The sequence below is a fragment of the Cryptomeria japonica genome, chromosome 3 (assembly GCF_030272615.1).
Source record: "Cryptomeria japonica chromosome 3, Sugi_1.0, whole genome shotgun sequence".
Taxonomy (NCBI): Eukaryota; Viridiplantae; Streptophyta; class Pinopsida; order Cupressales; family Cupressaceae; genus Cryptomeria; species Cryptomeria japonica.
The window spans coordinates 521350943-521363419 of NC_081407.1; the positions used below are offsets into that span (position 1 = coordinate 521350943).

Genomic DNA, 12477 nt, shown 5'->3' on the forward strand with positions numbered 1-12477 from the left:
ATATGGAAACGTTAATTTTTTATTTATTTTTACCTTGTCAACCTGTGTTCGTATGAACGTTGATAGTTAAAAAAAGTCACGTTCGTATGAACACGTCTATTAAAAAAATATTTGTGTTGGACATATTTGATCGAACATGAGTTCGATTGAATGTCATAGGGTTCGATCAAACCCCCTTTGTTCGAAGTGGTGTTTGATCGAACACCCTTTCTATGAATCTCTCCCCCAATCTCTGCAAATTTTTGCAGTTTTTAAACTTTCAAACCTCTGGTTGAAGGCTCAAATGGAACAATATTGACAAACCACAATGCGGGATGGTAGTCCTCTAAGCAAGCTTTCCAATGACTATAATTTTATTACATATTGAGTTTATTATTAACTTGTTTTTTAATTTTACTAAACATAGGTTTTTCACCGAACATCAACTTCTTTGTTCAATGCATTTCAAAAAATAGTAAACTAATTTATAAAAATTCTAAAAATATCTATGCCCTAGATATTGATGTCCTCTTTCCAACCAAAATAAATAAATTAAATTTTGATATATACATAACAAGTTATGAGTTCAAACATACACCTATGTCTAAATTATAGTTAGTTTGACTTCAAAACTTATAAATAAAAAATATTCAACATATCATAATGAAACTAACTGCATGCCTTAGGTATCGATGTTACAAACCTAAATTCAAAAGAATCAAGTTTTTTATATCTTTAGAAAAAAAGTTATGCATTATGGGAAGCACATCACTCTTTAAAAATGTTGTTTGTTGTTAAAAACTAGTTATCGAAGGAGATGGAAAAATGAATACAAATTGATTCAATTTTTTTTGAAAAAAATATATTTAGAATATGCAGACAAAATGTCACAAATCACTAGTGTACATCGTCTTCAAATTCTTATCGATTTAGCAGTTATAGGTGTTAGAAAGTGAAGTTTTTTTTTTCAAAATGTTCATTTAAGTGTCAAAGTTTGTCAAAAAGTGTAACCCTACTATTGTGGAATACAATTTTTGCTAGTCTTAATGTTGGGTGTTCTCGCTCCTCATGAGACCCTTTCATGTGCCACCTGACTGTTATGTAAGGGTTTAGGCCCTCTCCCTCTTTATCTAATCAAAACATTATATGAATGATTCTCTAGTTTTTCTCACACAAACATTGCATATGACATCATGATAACTAAGCATGGCTCGTAATCGAAAGATATATGTCTCTTGATTGAGAGCCATGCTTAGCTATCATCATATAATCTCCAAAAGAAATGAGGTTAGCATCATACACGATCACAATAATTATTCCATTGCATACACCCACATAAAACATATACCCATTGAAAAGGGCCCTAAACATGCCAAGTCATAACATCATAATAAACCAAGATATGTCAAGAGCCATAGGATGGGGTGGCCCTTACAAAAAAAGAGTGTATAATTGAGAAGGAATATGCACAAATAATAGAAAAGGCTAATAATACTACAAGAGAAGTTTCAAGATGACTGAAATCAAGTTTTAGAAACATCACAAGCAAAAACATCTCATAATTTATAACAATGTCTAATAAATCTCTTAAGTGCCCTATAGTAGTATGGATGTGTCTTTTAGGTGCAAAAATCTATTTGCATGAAAATGCCTTGTATGCTTCTAAATGTATCCTCTATGTTTGTTGACATAAAAACTCATGATTGTCAACATTTGTATTACTTGCTATAATGCTTATCAGTTTGAAAAATAAGGAAAAAAGAATATTCATGCCACATTTATAAGCTTGCCTTCATCAAGACCCTAGCGAGTATGTTTCAACATAAAGTATTAGAAGAGTTGAAAATGTGTGACCCAAAATATTGATATATAAAGATATAAAAGTAAAGATAAAAGTGTATTTAATATCTTTGAAAGATAATTTTAGTAGTCTAGATACTTAAAAGGATTCCTAATTTTTATAATATATTTAAAACTTAAACATCGATTAAAATAAAATTTAAAGGGAAAATTTTTTTTTTTGATGAAAAAAACAAGTTTGAATTTGTAGGACATAGTGGCATTTAGGAGGAAACATCATAATCAGCTGAGATCATCATTTAAAAAAAAATGTAAACCAAGCTTAATATGGTGTTTAAGAGTAAACTTCATACTCAGCTGAGATCATCAAAATTAATTCAAATGAAGCTTAATTTAATAGTTTCACGAGATCCTACTTTTTTTTTTTCTTAACGTCATGTATTGCATTTAGGTTAAGAAGTGCTTGTTCTTAACGTCATGTATTGCATTTGGGTTAAGAAGTGCTCGTAGACATTTGGGTTAAGAAGTGCTCGTCTACAAGCACTTAACCCAAATGCAATACATGACGTTAAGAAAAAAGTAGGATCTCGTGAAACTATTAAAAAATGGTGAACGTGGCGTGCATCCAGCCCGGTAGGTCCCACACTGCGCTCGTCCCAACCAGGAGTTTCGATCACAGATTTATGTGGTTTCCGCGACGCGTATCTCAATAATATTATTTTTAATAATTAGAAGCGAGCAAATAAATCCGTAGCTGAGGAGATGCTTCACCGTCCTCCACGATAGTTGGAGGCAGAGCATGCAGGTGGGTGGTGGCAACTGGGAATCTCAATAGTTTTATCTGCTTCAAATCTAGTACTACTTTCATTCATCCTTTCACTCACAGAGCAGATAAGAGAGGAAGTCGTTTGTGTTTTCATGGCAAGTGCAGCCGCATGGGCCCTCTCTCACCCTTTTGCCTGTAAGGCAAGCTTCCATTGCTATGCACAACGTGCAAAACCCTATTCTCTAAACATTGGATGGTGTAGCCACAGGCGAAGGGGATCATGGACCCTTGCCTTTGCTCTTACTAAACCTGTAAACACACAGGAAAAGGAGGAGGCAGTGCCCTCTCCACTGCGCCTGCAAAAAGGTAACACCCATTTTATTACTATAATCATTGCTATTCACATACTCTTTTGTGTTTTTATGTTTGCACTTTCAAGAGGCGTCCCAAAAATAGAAATAAGTGTGACTTCTAATAAGGGCCTCCTTGGAACTGTAGTCCTTTACTTATGTGGAGAGATCTTTAAAAGTTTTTTATGAAGCGACGAGATTGAGTCCTATATTACAAAACATACAATTTCAGTCCTCTTTGATTTGAATGATGTTTGTGCTCAAATGCCATTTTGATTAATTTAAACTCTTTATAATTATGTCTGAAAATTGAAATAAATCATTAAATATCATGTGAAACATCCTCAGATGTGTTCTTGTTCTTGTGCATGTGTGCACACATCATTTAGCGTTTCTTCATTCTGATGATGTGTCATGATGCCTGAGTCGTCGCTTTTTTTGAGACTTCGAGTACATGGTTTTTAATAAGAATTTCTGGTCTTATGCAATGATGGAGGGTGGAAAGGTGAAGTATTTATGAAGGAAAATAAACTTTCCCTAAATTTTAGCTAGGCTAATCCACTAAGATGCATGCACTTAAGTATAAATTAACTTTGATTAAACATGTGGTAGCTGAATATGATAAATTAGATAATTGCAATTGCTATTTTGGGGAAGTAAATGAGGAGGAGAGATTTACTTAGTTCCTGGAATGATTGACGCCACATAAGCCTGCTAATGCACTGAAATCAGAATGCCTCGAGACTGGAAATGTTAGTCTCTACTTGTCCTTTACATGGGATTTTGTGCAGAAGATGTCACTTTTCTTGGGACAAGTTGCAGATTTGGATCGATTCCATGGATCTGTCCTCTGACATGTTGATCTGATCTTATAATTTGTCCACCTTTGCTTTCTGATTTTCCTGATCCTCTGCTGTCTGCTCTGTTGTAAAGACTGCTGGTATTTAAAAGTACCTCTAGAGGGTTGCTGGATCATAAAGGGGATGTGGTCTCCCACGTCAGCCTCCAGAAAAGGCTGGCTTTATGGTCAGATTAAGGTTTAGTAAGTTGCAAGCAAACATGCAAATGTCCTACATGATGATCATGCAGATTCGAATTCATCATTATGCACAAAATCGAAGTAATTTGTTAGTAATTGCTCCTTGAATGCTCTAATAATGTTAATGAGCTTGACTGAGAGAGGATGTAAGATGAATGGAATTTAATGCTTTTAAATACAAGTGCATAGCAATAATCATGCAAACATGTATTAAATCAGATCAGGGCAAAAAAGGAGTTGGTCCAATTTGGATTTTGGAAATCAGGGGTCAGATTTGCAGGCACAGGATTGATCATGGGTTTGTAGGATTGACCCGGGACAGGGAAATGGTAGGATCTAGGCAGGGAATAAATGCTCAGACATGGGATAAATAAAGGTGTGTGGATGCTAATAAATAAGAATAAAATGCATAGGAATGAGAGATGGAATGAATGTGTACAAGATTGAGGAATGAGCTCAATATTACACAAGATTGTTCCATTTGTTGATATGTTATTGCATTAAGATACTTTCTCAAAATGGGCTCAAAATAAATGGGAATAGGCATGGGTATGCAAATTTAGCATTATAGTATTTAATAGTTGAAAATAAATAAAATAGGCTCTTCTGAATTAGTTAGGGTACATAAATGCAATAAAGAAATAACGATCAGATCATTCTAACTTAAGGAGCTGAGTGTAGATACTAGACACACCATACAAACACATTAAAAAAATGGGCAAAGAGGATTATAGTATTGAGCTTTGTTTGTGATAGCAAGATATTTGGCTTTGACTTGCACTTAGTGATCCAACTTTGAACTCCGCTTTTAGATGTGAAACCATGAAGCTTGGACAGATTGATAAATGAACTATTCTCTGTCTTGTTCAATCCCACACCTACAGTTCTGGTCTGTGTGGCTGTGTTTTTGACCCTTTTTCTGTGTTATTTACCTTGGTTGATGACCTTAAAATCTGCACTTCTGATCTTTAGAATTTTGTTCATCTATGATACTTGAAATTTGTGGTCCCTGGAAACATCATTATAACTTGCTGAGCTAGGAGAGGAAGGTGACCAACTTCCCAGCTTTTGCTTCAGTCAATCCTTGGATTGATTTAATGATTTTGATCAAGTTGGAAGACACGCCAAGCAGAAAATGTAAACGTCTATCTTTCCTTATGGTTATGGTTTTCGATGTTGATGCAATGCTCTCTTGTCATGCCCCCAACCATAAGAAAATAATAATAATAGAAATATAAAATAATAAATATAACAGATCACCCTTATAATCAATACAAGTTCTGAATAAAGAAAGCAAAGGAATAATAATCATTATTGGTCTGCGTTTTTCCTTGAGAGATATTAATTGTCATTTATCCTTAGCGGTGATAATTATTGTATGCTAAGCAACAACCTCTTATTATCCTTAACAACAGTGATCAGGAAAGGGCAGCGATTGCAACGTGAAAGGGCAGCGATTGCATAAGTTGTATCTTTTCAAGACTAAGGGTTGTAACCCTTCCCACCTTGGAGGGTATAAAAGGAGGAAGCTTCATTTGAGGAAGGCATCAAGTGAGAATTGGAAAACAAAAAGGGAAATAAAGGTATAAGGCATAAGTAATATTTTGTTCAGCAATTATATTTTTTGAGATAAGTTTGAATATAATATTAGATTATGAATTAATAGATTTGTAGATGTACTTTGCAGAAATCAAGTAATTGCTATTTGTAAGTAATTTATTTGCTTTTCCTTTATGATTATTTACTAGCAAATGCATATAGCAAATTCCTATAGGAAATCAATTTTGAATTTATTAGAAATGGCTTGCAAATAGGAAGGACGACCAACTTCTTAAGTTCATTAGATATCAAGCACACCACCTCCAGATGGATGGATAAGAGATTTTGCCATCGGACCAGAAATCCAATCATGCCCCTAGGCTTGAGGATCTTGTCAAGCATGCCACCTCGAGATGGATGGATTGGAGATCTTGCCGTGCTCATGGATTGGGAGGCGAATGAGTGCTCTTTGGCTCAATCAAGGGGACGACCAACCTCCAAGGTGGATTGAGAGATGGAGTGGACCCAAGATCCTACCATGTCTGTGGGTTGGGAGACAAATGAGTGCTCTTGGGCTTGACGGTCTTCTCAAGTAGAATACCTCGAGATGGAGTGACGGGGAATTCGCCCATGCTCTCATAATACAAGGATAACCATCCTTGAGATTGTGGTTTGCAAACATTTCCAACAAATTCCTAATATGGTTACTATAGGAATATGCCTTGGAATAATTATTAAAGCTATTGATGTATTTTGGTTTAAATATTAATGATGTTTATATGGATTTATATGCTATCATGAAATCTTGATATTTAATATTAATGCTTGTAAATTTAGATGTTATCATATATTCTTACTTAATGATTATTAATATTATTGTAAGACCTAAACTAGGATTATCATGCATCACATTTGATAATATTTTATAAAGTAATGTTTTTAAATGAATTACCTCCTTAGACTTAAGCTGAATTGTTATTCTAGGGCAGAAATTGAGAAGATCCCAAGAAGAGACATTACAATTGGTATCAGAGCTTTGATCTTGCCACCTTGCTGATCAAAAGATAGTTTATGCAACTAAGCCAAAGAGCTCAAGGGCCTTGGAAAGAGAAAGAAGGAAAATTGCAGCAAGTGAAAATCCTACTCAAGCGAAAAAATGGGTGAACAACTAGGAAATGAATTGAGAGTCTTTATGGAGCAACAAGAAAAGACAACCCAATTGCTCCTCCAAATGCTCCAAAACATGAATAATTCAATTGACACTCTTAGACCCAACAAAACTTAATGGGAGGGGTTCAATATTAATCACTCGGAGAGTAACAATAGAACACCACTAGGGTCAACACCTAGGTTAGAAGACCCTCATTCTTATTACCTAGGGAAGGGCCAGCAAGAAAAGAAGAAGAAGAAACCAATCCACTAGTTAACGACATTGACGAATATGTTGAGGCCTAACCAAGAATTGGTCTTGAAATTAGAAGTATCCCATTTAGGGAATATTGTGATGCTAGGGCACAAAATACCCCTAGAAAGGAAAGAGGAAAACCTAATAAAGACTGATGTCAAATGGTGAGTAAAATGACTCTCCCCAATCTTGATGGATTGGGAAAAGTTACTGCGCATTCTTGGATCCAAAAGTTGGACGTAGCTAATCCCACAATAATGGGTTACAAACTTAGTACATCTTGATTGTTGCTTGAAAGCACATATTTAAAAAAATATATAATCATTTAAGTCTTGAGAGGTACCATTTGAAGGAATTAGTTGAAAAGGGCTCGATCAAACCCTCTTAGATTAAATCCCCTTGGATAGAACCTCTCTATTCTTAAATCATACCTACAATGGAGTCTCCTTTGGACTTATCAAAATGTTGACAAAAAACCAACTTTATATTACCTTTTGGGGGGTCAAATGAATTCATTTTAGAAGTTACATTTTATAAGTATGTAGTCTTTATTATAAGTTTTCCAAAAAGTATAAATTTGAATATATTTAATTTTTTTTCTTATTAATGTAGGTTTTTTGTTGAACATTAAGGTCTTTGTTTCACACATGTGAAAAAAAGGAAAAATAGATTAAAAATTATAAAAATATCTTTTCCTTAGGTTTTTTTTGATTGGTAAATGTTGCTTTTTTAATTTATATATTAATATTGGGATTTAAACCTGGCCCAAACCAGGTGGGGTTACAACAAGGGAACCCTCTTTCCAGACAACCAATGTACCTAGGTGCAAGACCCTTTAACAGGTCAGCCATTACAGATTGTTTTAGCTCCATTCATATCATGGGAACGAAGAATCATATTGAGCGGAATGTCCTCCCTGGCCCATTTATTTCTTTTCCTCTTCACCTCTGTCCATCCCTCCTCCTGGCCCCTAACTTCTTGAAACTCTTTTTTGAAACCCTCAACAGGAGCTGGCCAAAGCTCCGAGCTTCTTGCACAGTCTTGCTTCACCTTCTCCTTGCTTCCTTCTTCACAAACTATCTCTGGGCTATGATTTGTATTCACTCCTTGATTACTAGCTTGTTCTGTTGTGTCGATCCTGGAACCAACATCAACGCTGGCATTAGCCAAAGTACCTGAAACATCTTCCGGAATGGAAGAAGTGTCAACACACAAAGATGTGACTTGCTCAGCACCTATCTCCATAGGGGCTTGTGGGAGATCGTTTTGTTTTCTATTTCCCACCACATAATGGGAATCAGATACATCTTTCCACCATGAACCTTGTTGTTTTGATTTCTTTTGTTCACAACTAGCAGCTATGTGGCCCAACTAAAAACGACGACATCGAAAGGGAATGCCCTCATAATCCACTGATTGCAACCAATTTCCTGCTCCGTACTTCAAAACTAACTCAGTCGGAAAACCCTTTTTTATATCTATCTCTACCAAGATACGGGCAAAAGTTGTGTGTTGAAACCCCAAGGAACCCTCATCCACACCCAAGAATTTGCCCAATGAGTTTCCAATAGCCTGAAAAACAAGATTCAAACCAAAATTGCAAAGGAAGATGCAAAAGTCTTACCCACATTGGGACTTTGTCGAAGGATTCCGTGGTAGGATTGAAGGTCGGGTACCACGGTTTCAGTAGCAATAAAAATTTATCCTCCCAACTCCATTGGTAGTCATCGAGGATCTTCTTCCGGTCTGATTCATGATTAAAAACAACCACAAAATGGCCCCGTGCCCCTGGAAAAATCTGGACATCTCCCTCAAGAATGGGTTTCCAGAAAGTTGTGATCCATTTGTGAAGATCACACAAGCTTGGCCAAAAACCCTTGAATCTCCTGATTAGGCCCAGTTCAGAGCAATGCTTTTCATTTTCTTTTATTTCATGCTTAATCTCCGCCCCTAGGAGTATTGTCGGTCTATCTGCTATAGGAATATCCTGGAAAAGATCCTTGTGTTTCTCTTTATGCATACCGTTCACCAAAACCCCCCTCTGTAACTCTCACCGGCCTCCCTCGCCCCCACGCCATGACCCGCGGATCTGTTGTTGCCGTTTCTGAGTGCGTTTTTTCTCCTAGACGTCGTTCTCCTGAGGCAAATTTGTTGGTGACAAGCCTTGACTGGTTTGGGCCAGGGGGAGCACTCATATCCTCCATACACACTCTAGCCATAATGGGAATCAACTCCATCTACACACCGGCTGGGTTCGCCTCTGCAAACCCTAGCGAATGAAAGCCCCCGCAGTGCCATTCTCTTTCCCTAGGTGTTGATATCCTCATTTCAACACAAATAGAAGTTTATTCAAATGCACACAAAAAAAATTATGCATGACGACATACACCTGTATCCAAATTATAATTACTTTGATTAAAAAAATTAACTAAAAAAGTATATGCAACAAAAAAATATGAAAAATTATCCATACACTAGACATTGGTGTGACAAATCTTTATTTTAAAAATAAGATTATTCTTTCTATAAAAAAATGTTATGCATGATGTCATAAATGTCACTTCTGAAAAATGTTGATTACTGTAAAAAAATGATTTATCAAAAGTTACGTAAAAGTATGCATAATTTATTTCTATTTTTCTTTTAAATATATTGTTGGTGTTGGAAATAAGCCACACCCGGACCGATGATGGACTGGTCCAAGAGGGGCCAGTAGCTCAGTGGTAGAGCACTCCAGCAGCGTATGGAAGGTCCTAGGTTCGAGTCCTAGCTGGTCCATGTCTCAACATGGTATCAGAGCCAGGTCCAGGCTAGGAGCCCCAAGCACACGAGAGGTGTGGCTTAAGGGGGGGTGTTGGTGTTGGAAATAAGCTACACCCGGACCGATGATGGACTGGTCCAAGAGGGGCCAGTAGCTCAGTGGTAGAGCACTCCAGCAGCATATGGAAGGTCCTAGGTTCGAGTCCTAGTTGGTCCATGTCTCAACATATATATTTAGAATCTACTCAAAAAATCTCACAAACCAGTAGTTTGCTTCATCTTCAAATTCTTAATGGTTTAGCTGCTTTAAGTGTTAGAAAGTGAAGATTTGGTGCAAAAATACTGATTTCAATGTTAAGTTTGGCCAAAAAGTGTGACCCATTATTTCTCGCTTAGTCCCATTATAGAAGAGGATGCTATCAAATTTGCCACTTTACACTTGGAAGGGATTGCACATGATATTATTACTCAAGTGCACCAAAACGTAACAACCTACAATGGTTTTACACAAAAGCTTATAGATTGGTTGGATCAAAAGCATCCCAAAAGGCACTTCAAAGAACTAATACAATTGAAACAAGAAGGATCGGTAGAAAATTATGTGGCCAAGTTCCAGAAGGTCTCAGTCATGCTACCCAAAATTACTGAGCAAAGGCTAACATACTTATATATCGAAGGACTATCATAATCAATCCGTGGTTTTGTGGACGACCTTGACCCCACATCTCTTCAAGATGCAATCCAAAAGACCTTGAGATTAAAAATTACAACAAAAGAAAGGAGCTATTCAAAGAATATGCCTTCAAGGTCCATAATCAACCCTCCTATAAAAGAAACTCGAAACCAAGGACATTACCTCGTCAACCACACACAACAGAGGAAGACATGACAAAACTTTGAAAGAAGGGATTGTGCTTTTATTGTAAGGAGAAATGGGTGGTGGGACATAGGTGGTGCAAAAAGAGGACATTCGCACAACTTCAAAGCAATATTGGATGAAGAAATGAGTGAATAAGAATTTGAAATTCAAAGAAGGGAAAATATACAAGATGATGAAGAAAATGGAACATTATCCACACTCTTGGGGGTACCCAAATACCACCCTTTCTAAATCTGTAATGTTCTACGAGGATAGAAAGTGACTGCCCTAGTAGATAGTGGTGCTACCCATAAATTTATTGATGAAGAATTGGTGACAAGGATGAAATTATAAACTGAAAAATTTGAAGGATTCAAGGTGGTCATGGCAGATGGGTTCATTACGCCCTACACACAAAAGATCCAACAATTGAGCATCACATTAGGAAGACATCAAATTATGGAAGACTTCTAAGTGGTGAATATGGGTAATATCAATGTGGTATTGGGTATCCAATAGTTGCAATCTTTGGGGAGATATTAAAAAGACTTCCAAAAGATGGAACTTTGTTTCCAACACAACGGCTAGGAGGTAATCTAATAATGTTTATCTGATGGGACCCTGAGGGTACTATCATTCAAAAGAAGGGAGGGAGCCTTTAGACATGGACAAGCAGAATGAGCAGCACAATGTATGATACTAGACAAATCTTTGTCCAATGGAGACAAAACTGTACATGTTGTCATCCAACCTATCCCAAACAAAGATAAGAAGGTTTTTAGTAACATTCCACGAAGACTTCCTCTAAAAGGGGGTTTTGAACATACTATTTCACTTGAAGAAGGGGCAAAACCCATTATTACCACACCCTACTAAGACCCAAGAAAATATAAAGAAGAATTTGAGAAAACCATTAAAGAAGGTTTTTATTAGAAATGGGCAATATTCAACCTAGTTCTAGCACTTTTTCTTCCTTCGTAGTGTTAGTAAAAAAGAAAGATGGTACCATGAGGATGTGTATTGACTATAGTACCCTTGATATGAAAACCGTTAAGTACCTTTACCCCATCCTTAGGGTAGATAAGTTAATTGATGAACTTCATGGGGCAGTGTACTTTTCGAAAATAGACCAATGTTCTAGGTATCATCAAATTAGGATGAGGAAAGAGGATGTCCCCAAAATAGCCTTTAGATGTCATTTTGGGCACTTTGAATTCGTAGTTTTACCATTTGGATAAACCAAGGTCCTTTCTACTTTTCAATCTGGCATGAGCCACCTGTTTAGCAAACAATTAAGAAAATTCCTCTACTTGGGAAGACCACTTAAGACACATTGATGAAGTATTGGGAATACTTGAGCAGCAGTCACTATTTGCTAAAATGTCCAAGTGTGAACTTGGAATGGATAAGAATTTATTATATCTAGGGCACAAAATCAATGCCCAAGGAGTTAGCATTGATTAAGAAGAGATTGAAGCTATAAGAGATTGGCCAAGACTAAGAATCTTAACTTGTATAAGGGGATTTCTAGGGCTCTACAACTATTACAGAAGATTTGTTAAAGGTTTCTCAGAGCTAATTGCCCCACTAATAGACCTAACTAAGAAAGGTGCTTTCTCATGGAGTATAGAGGCCCAACAAGCCTTTGAAAACTAAAAGAAACAATGACCTCCTGTCTAGTGTTAGCCATTCTAGACTTCTCAATACTGTATGAGCTAGAGTGTGACGCTTCCCTGGGAAGGTGTTGGGGTAGTACTGATGCAAAAAAAACCCCTATAGCTTTTGAAAGCTGCAAACTTAAGGAGACTGAAAAGAACTTTATGATAAGGAAATGTTAGCAATTATGCATGCCCTAGCCAAGTTTAGACAATACTTAGTTTGTGGAAGGTTTGTTGTAAAAACTGATCATAATAGCCTAAGTTAATGTCATGTAATATTAGATTAACATTTCCTTATTTTAAAGTGGCATCTTGTTGTTTA

General features: G+C 36.5%; 1 protein-coding gene across 2 annotated transcripts in view; it reads left to right on the top strand.

Annotated features, from left to right (window-relative positions):
- The first annotated feature begins 2492 nt into the window (after positions 1–2492).
- The window catches only part of LOC131060214 (soluble starch synthase 1, chloroplastic/amyloplastic), a 45591-nt gene continuing 35606 nt past the window's right edge, over positions 2493–12477 (top strand). The window contains exon 1 of one of the 2 annotated variants that reach the window (XM_057993374.2): positions 2493–2911. In XM_057993374.2, coding sequence (XP_057849357.2) covers positions 2698–2911 — 214 coding nt within the window. In that variant the 5' untranslated portion in view covers positions 2493–2697. The remainder of the gene's footprint in view (positions 2912–12477) is intronic. The other variant, XM_057993375.2, reaches the window with a different exon arrangement.